General features: G+C 41.6%; 1 protein-coding gene across 2 annotated transcripts in view; it reads right to left on the bottom strand.

The window, feature by feature from the left end:
* RFTN1 (raftlin, lipid raft linker 1) overlaps positions 1-15937 on the bottom strand; it is a 96951-nt gene extending 81014 nt beyond the window's left edge. Inside the window, exons 1-2 of one of the 2 annotated variants that reach the window (XM_048302409.1) lie at positions 15658-15937; positions 5359-5514 (exon numbers count right to left, since the gene is read on the bottom strand). In XM_048302409.1, coding sequence (XP_048158366.1) covers positions 5359-5503 — 145 coding nt within the window. In that variant the 5' untranslated portion in view covers positions 5504-5514; positions 15658-15937. The remainder of the gene's footprint in view (positions 1-5358; positions 5515-15657) is intronic. The other variant, XM_048302399.1, reaches the window with a different exon arrangement.
* Positions 15938-16800: the final 863 nt, after the last annotated feature.

The following is a 16800-nucleotide window of genomic DNA, read 5'->3' as shown; positions in this document are numbered from 1 at the left end:
CATGTGAAGTATTGCTATTTTTCATTCCATCAAAACATCTGGATTTTAGTGGTTTTACAGCACAAATGGCTTGTTCAGAGTATAGCCTTTCCCCATTTAAAAAAATTTATACCCCATTCCATTCTCATCACATGGCTACCATATGTTTCATGCCAACTTTATTCAAGACCAAAACCTATCGTAACTCATCAGGCCAATGAATTAGTACAGGAATGTAAAGCAAAGCAGAAAAAAAAAATAAAGATCCAATCAAGTTGGTCAAAAAAATTCCCCTAAATACCAAAAAATTCCACCCTATTCCGAGAAGTGAAGAGATAAATTACTATCAGATTCCTGTTTTTTCTCAGAAGGTCATCATAACCCAGGAGGTGAAAGAAAAGAAATAGAGGGTGAATAAGTTAGCTTAGTTTCTGTATCATCTGTCATTGCAAGTACAGTTTTCCAAAATAAGTAGATCAAAAAAGAGCAAGAAAGGAATGCAGATTAGTGGAATACTTCTCTTTCCAACAAAATAACAAAACGTAACAACCAGATTACCCCATGGAGTCACTGTTGAAAGCATGGTTGCTTTAAATTAAGACTATTCCATTTGCCAGCACATAGCCTCCCGAGATTTGCTCACCATTTGCCTCTTATTTCCAATAAAACTTGGAGATAGCAGAGGTACAAGATGATCTTATTCATCTCCTTTTATTTAAAAGGAGAGGGATGCAAAATAGAAACAATTTTTTACTTTTGGGCAGGTGATACAATCTTTTGTTGTCTGGGGTTTTTTTCAGTAAAGGCCTGAAGTATATAGAGTAGACCCTAATTCATCTCTTCCAGCTTTGTAGCAAAAGGTTTGCTGCAACTGTCTTTTATTTTCCTTGATTTTTTTATTGTTATAAAATTCAATCATTTCTACTTAACATTAGTATTGTCTCTAAGGCAGTGAGAAGACATTTCTTCTGACATTTTGCTGAACCAGCAACAAGCCACCCAATTCACAAATATAGTAATGTCTTCTTCACAAGTAAAAATGTGTGATGATTTTATTGATTTACTGTGGGTGAAAACTGGTGTGGTGAGGGAGAAGAGCAGCCCATAAGCTTTGGACAGTACAGATGACTAAAGAATAGAACACAGGACGACACTGTCAAGGGACAACATGGAAGACAGACCAGGATTTCTTGGAAGAGGCCACCTTAGCAGAAACAAGAAAGATCAGGCTCATAAGCAGATTTATAAAGCCAACAGCTCAAAACAAGTATGCCTACCTCAACTCTAAAATGTCTTAGGAAAGTGCCCCTTACTCCTCAAATGCCAATCTACACTAGATAGCCCTTTGCTGATAGCAATTTTCCCCACTTTTTAAAAAAGTAAAGGACAGTGGCAAATCTAACCACTTTGATTCCGGAGAACCATGTGGATTATTAGTGTTATGGCACACAATGGAAACCGATGGGTTCTTCATAGCCTGTTTTCCTTGAAAGCTTGGTAAATATTTCCCTAGACACTTCACTTTCAAGTAAATGAATTTGCAACACTGGGAAACATAAAAATGAAGCTTACACTTGCAACCTTAGTTCTGTCTTTTGCATCTATGCACTATTTACAGAGTACTCAAGTAAGTGATCAAACACTATTTTCCACTGGACATCTGCATCAGTGCAAAGCAAGGCAAAAGTTTAGAAAATAATAAAAAAATGTAATAAAGGAGCATATTTCCTTACATTCTTTTAGCTGTGTATGTCAGAAGGTAAACAGTAACCAAAGACAGCAAGCAAGTGAGGTTTCTAGCTAACATTCCAGAAAAATTATCATCAGGACATTATTTTATCCCTGTTTTCAACAGAGTGATGCTAAGGGAATGAGCATTGCCAGAAGGTCGAGGGAGGTGATGCTCCCGCTCTGCTCAGCCCTGGTGAGGCCACATTTGGAGTGCTGTGTCCAGTTCTGGCCTCCTCAGTATAAGAGAGACATGGAGCTCCTGGAGCAGGTCCAGCAGACAGCTACTAAGTTGGTCAAGGGTCTGGGGAATCTTTCTTACAATGAAAGGCTGAGGGAGCTGGGCCTGTTCAGCCTCAAGAAGAGGCAACCAAGAGGGGAGCTCATTAACGTGCATAAAATATCTAAAGGGTGGGTGTGAAGATGATGGAGCCAGGCTCTTCTTCATGGTGCCAACCAGTAGGACAAGAGGCAATGGGCAGAAACTGATGCACAGGAGGTTCCATCTAAATACGAGACAGAACTTCTGTACTGTGCATGTCGGAGCACTGGAAGAGATTGCTCAGAGAGCTTGTGGAGTCTCCCTCACTGGAGATGAAATTCAAGAACTGCCTGGACGCAATCCTGTGCAATGTGCTCTCAGATGGCCCTGCTTGAGCAGGGAGGTTGGACCAGATGACCCGTTGTGGTCCCTTCCAACCTCACTCACTCTGTGATTCTGTGAGTTCACAATAGTGTGAGCTGATTTCAAGAAGGTCCTATTTCTCTTCCTGACAACATACTGCCTCCACTTCTACCAACTCCAGAATTCTTCAGACCCTTCCAGAAGACACAGATACAGCCAAGGATAACCAAACAAAAACACCATATAACCTGCCAGATACATGAGTTAAATCAGCTCATAGAACTGATAAGAGACAAGAGAGGGGAGCAGTATTTCCCCACATACAGCTGCAAAATCTTACATCCGCCTAGCTGCCAGACAAAGTGCACTTTAAGCATGAGCCACATTCTGGAACTGATCTCTGATTATCTGGGTATCAGATTTGGAAATAGATGCAGTTCTAAACTGCAAATATGACCAGCATCCACCTTTATGTCTGAAGTCAACAAGAATTGCTTTTGGAACACACGAGGACATGCTAAGAACTTGGGAAACTTCTGGCAGTAACCTGTAAATTAGCTCCCACTTGCAACATGGAGATATTCACATCCTTCTTACCATTAAGATTAAACACTTGTGAGAGATACAGTTATCAGAGCAATCAACACTATAGAAAAGCTACAGAGAAATATGAGTACCTGTCTGCACTGCCAGGCTCACTAGTCTTGTAAATAAGGCCTAGCATAAGAATACAATAAAATACTCTGTCGACATTCATAATTTAACATGGCTTATTCTTAAAATCCAGTGAAGGAGAAAACCTGTGGAAAAAATGAGACACACACATGCTGGAACAGCTAAAGTAGCTTCACAGAAGACAGGCTTCACAATCTAAATGTTCTTTTTACACAGCTAGGAGCATTTCACTCATAGAAGCCTCTGAATCCACACAGATTTAGGTGAAACACTTATTATTAATGCTGGTTATCTGCAGAGATTATTTCTCAGCAAAAACATAAACGAACCAGTGATGATGAGAAAAACCTGGAATGCCACAACACTACATAGTGCAACATAGGCCTTCACACAGCCAGTGACTACAACAGGGAGGGAGCTGCCAATCCTGAGAGCACACAGTCATAGGTGGTACTATGGAAAAAGAGCAGGAACAACAGCTCCATCCCCTCCACATCTACCTATCTGCTGACATGTTCAGAGATTGGAGTGATGGGGAGACAACATGCCAAAGCAGAACTCAATGGAGCTGGAGAGTTTATGCTATTTGGCAAACTGAAGAACCTGATAGAAGTACTTCTGCTAACAGTCTTTTTGAAGCCACACCTCCTAAAATCGTAATATAACAATCTATGATGAGTAAGAAGAATGTACACAAGTATACTTTACAACAAACCTATGCATTTAATCAGACTTGGAAAGCCTGGGTTTAATTTTTTGCTCTTTACCAGACATCCTCTGTGCCTGCGGCAAGTCACATTGCTACCACAAGTACTGATTCTTTCTCCATAGAGTGCCAAAGATGAGACTTCATGAGACAACAGGGGAATGCACATGCTAAAATTTGAGAGACAGACAGAATGATGAATATTCCAGAAAAGCCCACGGAAGTGTGTCCTCAATATTAATTCATTTTCGCTAATGACACAACTTGCAATACATCTCAGTAAAAGCTGTCAAACTATCAGAGGACACAAACAGCTCACTTTGAAATAAAAACACATAAATGTCGAAACAACTGCAATACATAAACAGGAAAAAAATTCCTCTACCACTTGCTTGGTGCTCTCAATAACAGCAGTGCATCCCAATTAGCGTATCAAAAAACATAAGGGAACACAAACACAGAAGACAGGCACTCTAAGTCTGCAAAGACAAAATTTCTCAACTCTCACACTGCCTACAAGAACACAATCCTGTCAAACCACCTATTCCAAACCTCCACCATTTCAAACTCAAGTTTACTTGCAGCAGGTTTTAAGACCCAACAAATTCCCACTACTCTGGGCTGACACACTGAGCTGCACAAGGTGCCTCACCAAGCGACACACCAACAGCTCTTTGTCTCGCACTGTGAGAGACGCACGCTCTGGCTTTTCCTTTGACCTGACTTGCAAAACAAGAGAAGTCACAGCACACTGCAGGGCAAGAGCACAGAGGCTCTACCTGGCATCCTGCCAGCCAGCTCTAGCAGATTTTGGTACTGTGTTGTTTTCTATATAGCAGGAAGCAGGTCCCAGCCTTCTGCTCAAGCTTCCAATTCCCAAATGGTGTGAGGAGTAATTGCTTGTAGAACAGGCTAATTCTGAAGTGAAAGAGGACACAGGCAATGGTGTGAGCAATACTAGCAAAGAAGCCTGATGTCAATCACGAAGGCAAAAAATGGAGTATCTGTGGATTGTCACGAGAATTAAAACAAGACTATTTCAGACAGAAGAGAAAAAACAAGGTAAAAGTTGCATGAGACTGAACTTCACCCCTTTGATGTTTTAGGTCTTTAGTGTCTCCCACTATCCTGTTTCCACCTACATGGGTGCATCTGTAAGTATCTGTAAGCACCTAAGAGTTATTTATGGCAAGCTACTAAAACTGAAAACACTAACTTCAGCCTCCCAAAATACCTCTGACAGAGCCCAGAGAGCACAAGGGAAAGAAGAAAAAAGTAAAGTATACAACCTTGCAGACCTGAATTGCTTTATCATATCAAAGTTGGATAAAATGTAAATTAGGGAAACAAACATCCACATCAGAGTAAAAAAACAAAACAAAAAAACTCAAGAAAACAAAACAGAAAGGGGGAGGGTAAAAGAACATAAAATCTGATAACCTGTAACTACCTGTAAGGCTAAAAATTAACACAAAATTCTCCCTAAGATCTCTGCATGGAAGCATTGTGACTGAAGAGGAGGCATTTACTTAGAGAAATTTAAGACATTTTAAGAACTTAACTACTATTCAAAAAATATCATGAAGCAATTAACACATATATTTTAATAGAAAAAAAAATCTAAAGAAAAATACTGTGTACTTACTATCATTTAGTGTTGTGAAGTCCAAGAATCGATATTCGTAGCAAACATCTATCTTGGTTTCTACCTGGGGCCTCTTCAAAGTTGAATAGATATTACCAGGTCGTTTTTCATCATGCTTCTCTAGTTTGTTCAATCCACAACCCATTTCAGCAGTTCCTGATACAAAGAGGTAGGGAAAAGGGAAAATGCATAAAATGATTAATTTTGAGGGTTTTTTTTCTGGTTTCATGCCCCACACTAGTACATTATGGTGATTTTTAATTTTTAAATACAAGCTACCTACAAACTACATAAAATTGTATAATCAAATAAACGCTCAGATAGTAACTGAAGTATATACTACTCAGATCTACCCCCAGGCATACTATTATTTTATTGGAAAATTGACAGTTTAATTTATGTACTTTGCATCTTTCAAATGCATTCAACAGTACATCTGAAAGACATATATTCCATTATAAAAAAAGTAGCTGAAAATGCAAAATAACTTGCTAATATTAAGGTTGTCAACTTAATAACAATTTCTATATATGCAGTTACTAAGAGAGCACCTAGTATTAACTTTTACACAGATCTCTGTAACATTCAAATTAATATCTAGCCTTGTAATTCAACGGAAAAAGCAAGTCCTCTCTGCAGAGAACTACCTGCATTTACAAAACAACCTCACTTCCTCCCACCTCATTTTTTTAGGAACTAATGGGACTTTACAGACTCTGTCTTCAAAACAGAAGAGGCGCCTGGCCACAGAACTGCACTAGATAAATCTAGTTGTCTTTTAACAAGCTGCCAGCCCACAACATATTAAAGGATTACTCCTGACAACCATGCCTGCTACACATTAAATGTTTCTCAGTATCCTGCACATTACAGCTCATCTGAGTAGGAAAGAATGGAATAATTACTTGGTGAAAATATCCAGATGATCCAAACCCTCTAATTCCTCTCAACAACACTGGCAGGGCTTCAGGCAAATTATTTCAACCAGCAGCAAGTATGAAAAATACAAGTATGAAGACACCAGGTAGGCACCTGAGGTTTTTCATTACAACCCACCCAACACCATGCCTCCGCCTACATGGAGAACTTCATGCTCTGGGGACAGGGCGGGAAATGCAGAACAAACGCTCAGTAACAAGGAGTGGCTCCCACAGGCCACTCCAGATACTTCAAGGCATGGGATCCATTCAGTGTAAACACACTGCATAAAGCATTAGGAAGGTCAGTGTCACAGCTGCCCTGCAACCTCTGACAGACAGCAGTGAGCACCTGAGAAAGTTCAGTCACAGATTAGGGTGATTACCTTGACAGCTAATAAACCTAAAGCAGAGAATGAAAACCTTGTTCAGGTTCATCTTCTCCAAAGAGCTGTTTGTAAGCTTATGCCACAGCTCCATACCCCAAAAGCTTAGAAAGTTAGTCAAATGTACAGCCCCAACGTATTTGGAAACTACTTGCAGAAAATTATCTACATTTTTATTTATACTATGCTTTAACTTGTATAAATTTTGTCCCTCCCTCATACTTCCTTGTGAAATCATTCTTATTAATAGTTCCCAAATCCCTTGCTGTATTTTGCTATGATAAATGCACTCAAGTCCTATTCTGCCATTTCCTAGACAGGATCTCTGCTTCCTTCATCACCCCACTCACTCTCATTTGCATCACTGTTCTCATTTCTCTACATGAACACAGGTGGCCATATGCTCAAAATGAGATCTTAACAAAGCTTATGAAAATAACATTCACACTTCCCTGCCTCTACTGCAAATAATACACCTACTGCACCTAAAATCATCATTCACAGCTGAATCATCACCTTCACAGTTTACTGTCAGCTTCCTAGCAGACAAAGAACCTGTTTCTCCTCATTTTTATCCAACACGACTGAGAAGTTTCCAACTCATCCCTCATAACTTGGCTCTATTTCTTTGCACTTCTACTGCTCAGTAATAGTCTTACCCCATTCTCCAACACCCTTGGAAGAAGGAGCTGGAAGTCTTTCTGGGCTCAACAATACCACTCACCTTCTTATCATGTGCGAAGTCCATAAATGCACACCTACATCCTCCTAAAAAGGCCCTAATAAATAGATCAAAATAGGACTGAACGACACATTGAACTTGAAAAAAAGTAACATAGTAAATACTTGATCATACAGAACCCGGAAGAAGAAAAAACATTTGCTATAAAGACCACTAGCATTGAGAAAAAAGGATGATGTGCCATTTGTATTCCTGATGTTTCAATATTTGGTGGATGTATCCAGCGGAAAACAACATTCCCTGATTATTTTGAAAGAAAGATAAAAACTACTTTAACAATTTCTATCAATGAAATCAAGGTTTGCAGACTCAATTTTTTTTTTTTTTAATTTGGAATTTAAGGTTAAAAATCCTCATGATCATTTTACGTTCTCAAAGTGATACTTTCCACCTTTTTTTTAATATGGTAACTATTACCATTAAAGGATTATTCTTTCATATATACAGTAGTTTCTTCTTTTGCCTGTGCAATATTATTTGCTTCAGTCTAAAATGTTATTTTAATATATAAACATATGTTGCATATTAATGAGCCTAACAATACACCAGGTATTTTTCCATTAACTATAATGGAACACATCTAGCAGTATGCTTGTGCTAGTGAAGAATTAAGATAGCAGAAAGTGTTAGCAAGTGTACCAAATTTCTTGTTTCAGCGATGGCTCAGTAACTCTTACACATCATAAGTACACAGGATTTCATAATAAAAAATTCCATTTCAGAGGTCATTCTGCTGCAGTGCCTGCAACCTTTAGTTGTACAAACAGTCTGAAATCCACAGGACTCTTAGACAGTGATGGCTGCAGAAAGAGGCCTTGGGGACTCTGCATTTCACATCACAGAGAGTTTTGCATTCTTTCCCAAACTGGGGTGAAAGTGCTAAAAAATAAAAGCCTGTGCTTCCAACAGCAGCCACAGACACTCTCCCGTGCATCTCCAGCAAACATTTTCTCAGCCTTTTGGAGAAAAACTCTTCTCCTCTCACAGCCCATGTGAGCAATGACCTCAGCAAACAGAGACAACCCTCAAGCCATTCAGCATGAGCTACCTGCCCGCTTGGGGGTGGACTGAAAACATGCTTTTTTTTGGTATTAATTCCCTGAGTGACTGCTTACTAGAAGACTGATTTTCCTTTTTGTGCTGTTTAGCTAAAACTTCAATCAGTATCCTTGAGGATAAATGCTTTTTCACATTCTGTTAAGTATAGGCAGTTATGTTACTTAAAGCACGCATATGGAAAAGGTTGATGAAAAAAGATGCTTTCACTTGAAAAAAATGAGGAATCGGGGGAAAAAAATTGAGTTTCACAACATCACAATCTTTTCCACAGTAATTAGAATAAAAGTGCTACAGCAGTAGAAAACAAACCTTAATAAAGGTTCTACTTTAACACAGGAGTCTAAACACGAAAATAAATCCACAGACATAGGAATACTTAAAAGCTTTCTCAAATATAGTGATGATGTGTGTAGGACAAGTCATCATTCAATCACCAAATTCTGCTCAAAGTTATCCCACAAACATCCTTCTGGGACAGCTTGCTTTATAACCTTTCAAAGGCTTTTAACATCAGTTATTACCCTTTTCCTTTCCTTGGCAGCAAAGTTAGTGCTGTTCAGAGTCTTCCCACCATCATCTGAAAAATATCTCCTTGCTTTTCAGTTACAAATCTACTTGTCAACAGGACATTATTCACCTTCTTAATTTTCTACATTGCAGTTATCAAAGAGTGCTGTAATAAATGTTTGTAACTGATGCATTCAAAGTAATCTAAACCCACTTCAGTGCATGTTTTCAGAAGGTGTATTACTTTGCTGTAAGACCTGCTTAAGATTTCCATACTACAGATTTATCCTCACTTTCTATACCTGCATGTGAATTCCACTTTCTTTTATTCATATTAAACCAAAATATTATCACTAATATTCACTTTTTAGTAAATTGAAAAACAATCCTTCAAAGACACTGCCAAATTTTCAACATCTTCTTGCTCTGCAGTAGGTTCTAAGATAAACGTTTTCTTTTGCATTAATGCAGAAATTAATTATCAACTCAGTAGTTCTATACTTAGAAAAAAAACCTTGAAAAAGTAACATTTAATGAAGAACATTAACCCCTAAAATTAAGATTTAGCTATAGGCTTTTACAATTACACATGCCAGAAAAACTAATTCTGTCCACAAACTCACTTAGACTGCAAATTAATCTTACACGTGCTCTATGATCTTGTTGATCTCAAACTGTTCATATGTTCAGCCACGTGATGATAAAACTAGAACTGAAACCCAAATCACACAATAGATTGGGTTTTTTTAGCCTGTATCTTCACTTTAATTCCACAAAGCATCAAAAATAAAAGGCATGCCAAGCTGCAGAACAGCAGCAAAGACTAGTCAATTAATTTTTAAGTTTCTCTTGTGAAGGACAGCAAAGACCTTCACTGCTTAGGAAAGGAGCAGCTTGCTTCTGCAAACTGAGTTCAAAAATTTAACCCAGGATTTGTACATCCCAAACAAACACCCAACTCACAAGTCACAGAACAAGCCTCTTGCTGCCACCACCTCTTCCTCCTCCCCGGTACTGTCCTTCAATGTGTATTTTAGGAGCAGAGGAGCTCTAAGGAGCATCTGGAGGTACAGGAGAGAAACTCATCCCAGCATGGCAAATGACCTGCCCCTGAATGCTCCTTCTCAACACAAGTTTTATTGAAACTGGTACCATCCTTTGCCACGAAAAAAAGCCAAAAAATTACAACAAATTGTAGTCATCAAGAAAAAAAAAAAGCCAACAGTATTTCCACTTTTAATCTCCTCTGTGATCCATGAAAATGAATGTATCTTGAATATATCATAGGAATTTTTACAGCTCTTTTAGAGATGCGTCAAATGCTCAACTGATGATATCTGAATTTAAGCTTTGCTAAAATACCCTCTTGCAGCTTGGATTTGCTTTCTCACATTGCTAGTGTATGTTCAAAATAGATTAAATACAACAAGTTCAGAATTAGCAAAGAACAAGGATAAAATAATACCACGTAGCTAACAACTTATTTTCTTGTTAACAGTGATTCAGGCGCCAGGATTTCTTTTCAGCAGAAAAAGAGCACAAAGAAAAAAAAGGAAAAAAAACCCTTGCCTTCTATCTGGTTTTCTTTGGAGGTATACTGGGGAACAAATGAGGCTAATTTTCTGATTTATTGATCCATCCTTTCACAAAACTCCATAACAATCTATCTCCATGGAATAATAATGAAAATTACACTGAAATGTAGCAGAACCACATGGCTAATGGAAGTTTGAATAGATTACCAGAATAAGTAATTTAAGGGATGTTTATCAACTAAGTACATATTGGCTAAATAGTTTATTTCAACTAATCAATGCATGATGTCAATGACTACTTAGAGGGATGATTTGAAAATAATTCCAAAACAAGTCTTTTAAATACTTATGGTTTTAGAGTCAACTGCTAACTGAATATTCTAGCAAGTGTGTAAGTGAAATACACTACCATCTGAAATAGGAACAAGGTAATTTCAGTGCTTACAATGGCATCCAAGGAAAATGTGCTGTATGGAAAATTAATGCTTGTCAGCTTGTTTTTAAGCAAAATTAGTAAGAACAAGCTTGCTTGCATTAACATATTTAAAGCTTTTATTGGCCAGGACTAGTGAACGTATTTTGTAAGCTTTATCATGAATTAATTTATTTTTTAAAATACATATCCTAAGTTACTGCTAATGTTCTTTTCCCAAAATTATGGAATATAGTATTCTTACTGATGAATGCAGCAGCTGGAAAACAAGATAACTGCAACCTATTAATAGGTTTTCTCTCTTGATTTTGTTTAAGGCCTTTCATCCTCATTCTTCCTTCCATGGGTAATACTTAGGTACCTCACAGGGATGCTAGAAGGCATTTACAAATAATTACAGGACTTCACATTTGTTGTGCAGTAATGAGACATGCTTATTTTCTTAAACCCTCACTTCTGCAATCCTGACCTTTCCATTTTCAAAATAATAAGCACTTCATGCTTAGTTCACTTGCTGGCATGTGGTCACTTAATTCTTGCATCCTTCCCAGTCTACAAAAGACCAGAGTGTTTAGTCCCCCACTCGGCTCTCAACAAATCCTGAGAGAGCTTGCAAATTATAGTCAAGTCTCTTTCCTACCATAGTTAAAGCAATGAAGCAGAGGAGGAATAACAAGGAAAAAAAAACCAGCATAACTGAAGCAGAGAATTAAAAACACCAGACCAGACAAACTGGGTGTACAGGTAAACAAAGAAAGCAGAATAGCATGCAGGATGATGCTTTGTTAGTTGCCAGGAAAGTGCCATGTTCCTGACTTCTCCTCATTTTCTCCCACCCTGGCTTACCACTGCACAGGTTTTTTTGTCAGATTATGCCACTTAAGAGGGAAATTCCTTACCAAGAGATACCCACTTGGTCTTTTTTTTTCCCAACAGTATTACCATCCAGGAAGATATGTAAGCATATATTCAACAAATACTGCAATAATTTTCATTTGTGGGGAGGGATCTGTACTTAAGTAACTAATGTTTACCAAACAATTTGAAACATTCTGAAATACTTATAGACACAAGGAACAATTACCATAAATCAGTCCCATCTCTTGTCAGATGTTACAGCTGACCAATTCTTTTTCACCATATACTTATAAATTTGACCAGTAGCTGATAGGATTTTAGACTTGAGGCTGATAACTAAATCTCAGCTTACAGGAAGGTTGGTGAAAGAATAATCCCAGATTTATCCTTTATGATTGATTTGATTTAAATTAAACTGCAGAGCAACCCAAGTAAATCTGCAATTAAGATCTTCTATTTCAAAAAGCAAATCTCAAAAACTAAGGAATTCATTAGTGAGATGAACAGGAATGAGCAATCAGAGGATGTGAGTACAGGGGAGGTCTGGAACATGTTTGAACTACAATATGAGTATCTGCAGAACTTGGAACCCAAGAAAGTGACAAGAGAATTCATAAGAAGGTTTCCAGACACAGTGAGATGAATTACCTAATAAATAAAGAAAGGTAGAATAAGCAGAGAGCTTAAGGGACAGGAACAAAGTTCAGCAGAGGAAACTACAGTCCCGGATCAAGAAACACAAGCATAAAATGAAATGTGCCAGAAGCCAAGGCAAGTAGGAGAGGCCAAAGATACCACAACTCAACAGAAGCAGAACACAAATCAGGACTAATCTGGATTCATACCAAGAAGTCTGGAAGACCTGGCATGATGAACTGCAGCCCCAATTGCTAGAATTAAAAACCAAACTACTGCATCGGGTTTGGTACTGTCTCCCAGGGAGACAAGAAAATGTACTGACTACACAAAAAAACCCAGAGAAAAACATAATTTGGCCAATTAAGACAATTGCTAGTCTAGCTTCCAGAGTTTCTAAGCTTAAGGAAGAAAGCAAAGAAAAACATGGATAAATACAATAAAGATTCAGTAAAGTTAGAACAGACTACCCTGACAGGTCTTGTATACACAAGTCACAAAGAAAGCAGAGCACTAGCATGCAGCATGTCAAATAACACGCCAGCACGATAACACGATTTCAACAAACTCTTATTAGGTGCTATTGTTCTTAATGCAGTATTCACATCACTGACTTGGGCTCGACTCTGCTGCCCTGCATAACACACTTTGCTCTGTGCTGTCTCTGGGTCTGCAAGTCACCAGGCCACCTCTGTGGGCTCCCTGCCACCAGCCCCTCTCTAGGGAAACAGAGCTGGTTTGTGTGGGGGGGTGTGTGTGTGCACATGAGCAGCAGGGTGGGAGGTAGAGGAGCAAACAGGATCAGAGAGAACTGGTGGAGGAGCAAGGCAAGTGTTGTGCTAGCGGTGGGGAGCAATGTGAGGAACAGCAGGCTGGTGGGAGACCCTTGCTTTCCACACCACCCACATCACCCTGTAACACTCATTCAAAATATTTAATACTTGATGATACCACTCTGCTGTCTTTCAGTACAGCAAAAGATTCAGATAATACCACATCTTTCTACAAAGTACTTTTAGGCGGTGTGGTTTTGGTCAAGATAACAAAGTGTTAATGTCACTGAACAATGCACAGATGAAATTTATGCCAAAATACCATGTGCAAATGTTCAAGAAAGTTGTGTCCATATGACAACAGGAGACTACCAGGATGCTAATAAAGACTAGAGAACTACTCTCAAGAACACGAAGAGAAATCACAGCAGCTTAGAAAATAAAGACTGAATGAACCTGACAAAAGCATGAATAGGAATGTTAGATATTAATCCAGCTTTCTTGAACCCACAGAAAACAGGCATGAGAAACCGATGCATATTGCAATGTATGCACAGCTGCTTAATGACAGTGAGTAAAACCATGAAAAAACACAAAACTACAGACTTAACAGTCCTATGTTTACTGCCTTCTTCTAGTTTGCCACAGAGTAAAACCCCAGTCAACTGATGAAGGCAAAAGGTAAAGTGGACCACTAGTGCCAGGCATGGAGTTTTGAGATCTCACATCAAGTCAGGGATGGAATAATAGTTATGTGAATACCTTTTACTTATTTCAAATAGAGATATCATCAACTTTAATTTTTATTTTTCACAAGTCTGTGACCCCAGCTTTTCCACTACAGAGTCTAAGACCAGTTCATTACACCCAATATGGTATTTGTGTTTCCCAGTACCACAGCTCAGAACTCCCCTCATATTTAATCACAGCTGTATATACTCATTTCATGCTACATTCTCATTCTCAGACCCGGGAATGCCAGCATTCAAGACGTGGAAAGCCCCTTGTCTAATTTAACCTACTTGAGGTTAAGCTAGATTCCTAAAACAACCCTTCATTCTGAGACTTTCATTTTTCCCTAAAAAAACCAGAAATTAAATACACAAATGTGACCACTAGCATTGTGAAAAAGGGTAATTGATAACTTGTTATTCAATACCAGGACCTGAAATGGATTGTATTCTTTAAAAATAAAATATAAAAATAGATGTATAAAAAGATCTCCCCGTGTGAGCTAGAGGCCAAATACATATTGATAAGGTTATTCTCCTACAAAATAAATAAATAAATAAATTTTTTTTTTAAAGGGAATAAAAATTGAAGCAGCATACAATTAGACCACAGCTTCCAAACTTTGGCTGGAAATATTAAAGAACATTCTGCATAACAGGTATAATTATACTTTCATTATTTTAAATCCAGCATTCGCTTTAGCACAACAGCCACCCCGACTAAGACTCCAGCACCGCTCCCCGTCCTGCCACACAGCAGCCTCTGGTTCAGCTCGTTCCCTGGTCCGAGCTAGAAGCGCTCTGGAGGGAAGCACGCTCAGGCGTAATGGAGAATAAATGTCTCCCATTAATTATTTGACTAAGCCGAAAGTATCAAAGAAGAAATGTAAAGTCCATCCAACTAAATTCTCCTTTTCCAGAGATACACAGGCAGTAAGAAGAGGCTGTTGTGACAAGAACTCAGACAAACCAGAGGCAAGAGAGATGTATTTCATACTCTGACGTACAAATGCTGAACCGTGGTCACCCTGCCTCTTTATATTGTAAGAAAACCGTGCTGAAACAATATCGAGAACTCAAAAAGGCAATAAAATTGGAAAACAGTGACTGTAATATCCCAGACCCCAGCCAGCCACACGATGGCACGGCACCGCCGCCTCCAGGTGCCCGGCATGTGAGGAGCGGCGCCGGGCTGGGCGGGCAGGCGGGCGCCCACCCGGCTCCCCTCAGAGCTCTCTCTTCTCCCGGCTATGCCTCACCGCGGCGGGGGCTGGACACGGATAACCATCACTGGCTGGAAGCGACTGCCAGCGATGCCTCCTCGGTCCGCCCCGGCCGCGGGCAGCCCGGCGGTCTCCGCACCCATGGGCTGACAGGACAGCACCGCCCGCCGGCCCCGCCGCCCTCCCGGACGGGCTCCGCTCCGGCCCCTCGGCAAGACCGCAGCGGGCGGACCTTCCGGAGCAACTGCACAGCCCGAAACCTGCCCGGGGAGCGGGCAGGAGGCAGTGCCCCCCCGCGCCGGGCTCCAGGAGCTCCTCCAAACCCGGGCACGCCGGCCAGCCCGCGCCCTGCTCCGAACTTCGGGATCCAGAGGACCACGACGAGTCGGAGCCCCGGAGCGGCTTTCCCCGCTCCGGCGCACCAACCCTGCCCGGCAGCAACCCCCTCCCGCCCCCTGGCCAAGTTTGCCCGCCGAGCCGGAGGGGTGCGCGGCGGTACCTGGGGCAAGCGGCGGGCGAAGCGCAGCCCAGCGGTGCTGAAGGATGCCCGGCGGGCGGAGACGGCCGGCCCCGCTGACAGCGTTTCCTCCTCCTACTCCGGCTGTCGCCCGCGCCCGCCCGCCGCGCTCCGGGGCCGCTCCCCCCTCGGCTCCGCGACAGGGACGTGCCGGGGCAGCGCCGCGCTGCCACACGGCCCCGCCGCCCGGCACAAAGTTTGCTCGGCGCAGCCCGGGGCGGCGGCTCCGCTCCCGCTCAGCCCGGCCGGGGGCCGCGGCCACTTCCTCTTCCTCCGAGCGGCGGCGAGAGCCCCGCGCTCAGCCCGAGCCGCGCAGGGATGGGGCAGCCGCGCTTCCCGCTCGCTCCAGCAGCACAGCCCAAAGGCGGATTGCTCCGCCCGCCGGCCAGGGCGGGAAGTCCCCCACGCACTGCCCACCTCAGCCCCGGCCCCGGCCCAGCTCCCCTGTACTCCCCCCCATCATCGCTGATGATACAAAACCGGGAGGAGTGGCCGATACCTCGGAGCCTTGTACGGCCTTTCAGAGGGACCTCGATAGGTTGGGGAATTGGGCAGAGAAGAACCATTTCAAATTCAACAGTGGCAAATGCAGGTTCCTGCACCTGGGGAGGAATAACCCCACGCAGAAACACGGGCTGGGAGCCAACTTACTGGAAAGCAGCTCTGCAGAGGGGGACCTGGGGGTCCTGGAGGATAACAAGCTGTCGATGAGCCAGCAGTGTGTCCTGGGGGCTAGGAAGGCCGAGGGAATCTTGGGATGCATCAGGAAGAGCAGTGCCAGAAGGTCGAGGGAGGTGATGCTCCCGCTCTGCTCAGCCCTGGTGAGGCCACATTTGGAGTGCTGTGTCCAGTTCTGGCCTCCTCAGTATAAGAGAGACATGGAGCTCCTGGAGCAGGTCCAGCAGACAGCTACTAAGTTGGTCAAGGGTCTGGGGAATCTTTCTTACAATGAAAGGCTGAGGGAGCTGGGCCTGTTCAGCCTCAAGAAGAGGCAACCAAGAGGGGAGCTCATTAACGTGCATAAAATATCTAAAGGGTGGGTGTGAAGATGATGGAGCCAGGCTCTTCTTCATGGTGCCAACCAGTAGGACAAGAGGCAATGGGCAGAAACTGATGCACAGGAGG

This window comes from Corvus hawaiiensis, chromosome 1, assembly GCF_020740725.1.
Source record: "Corvus hawaiiensis isolate bCorHaw1 chromosome 1, bCorHaw1.pri.cur, whole genome shotgun sequence".
Taxonomy (NCBI): domain Eukaryota; kingdom Metazoa; phylum Chordata; class Aves; order Passeriformes; family Corvidae; genus Corvus; species Corvus hawaiiensis.
The sequence above is the reverse complement of the archived record's forward strand: the minus strand, read 5'-3'. Positions and strand labels throughout refer to the sequence as shown.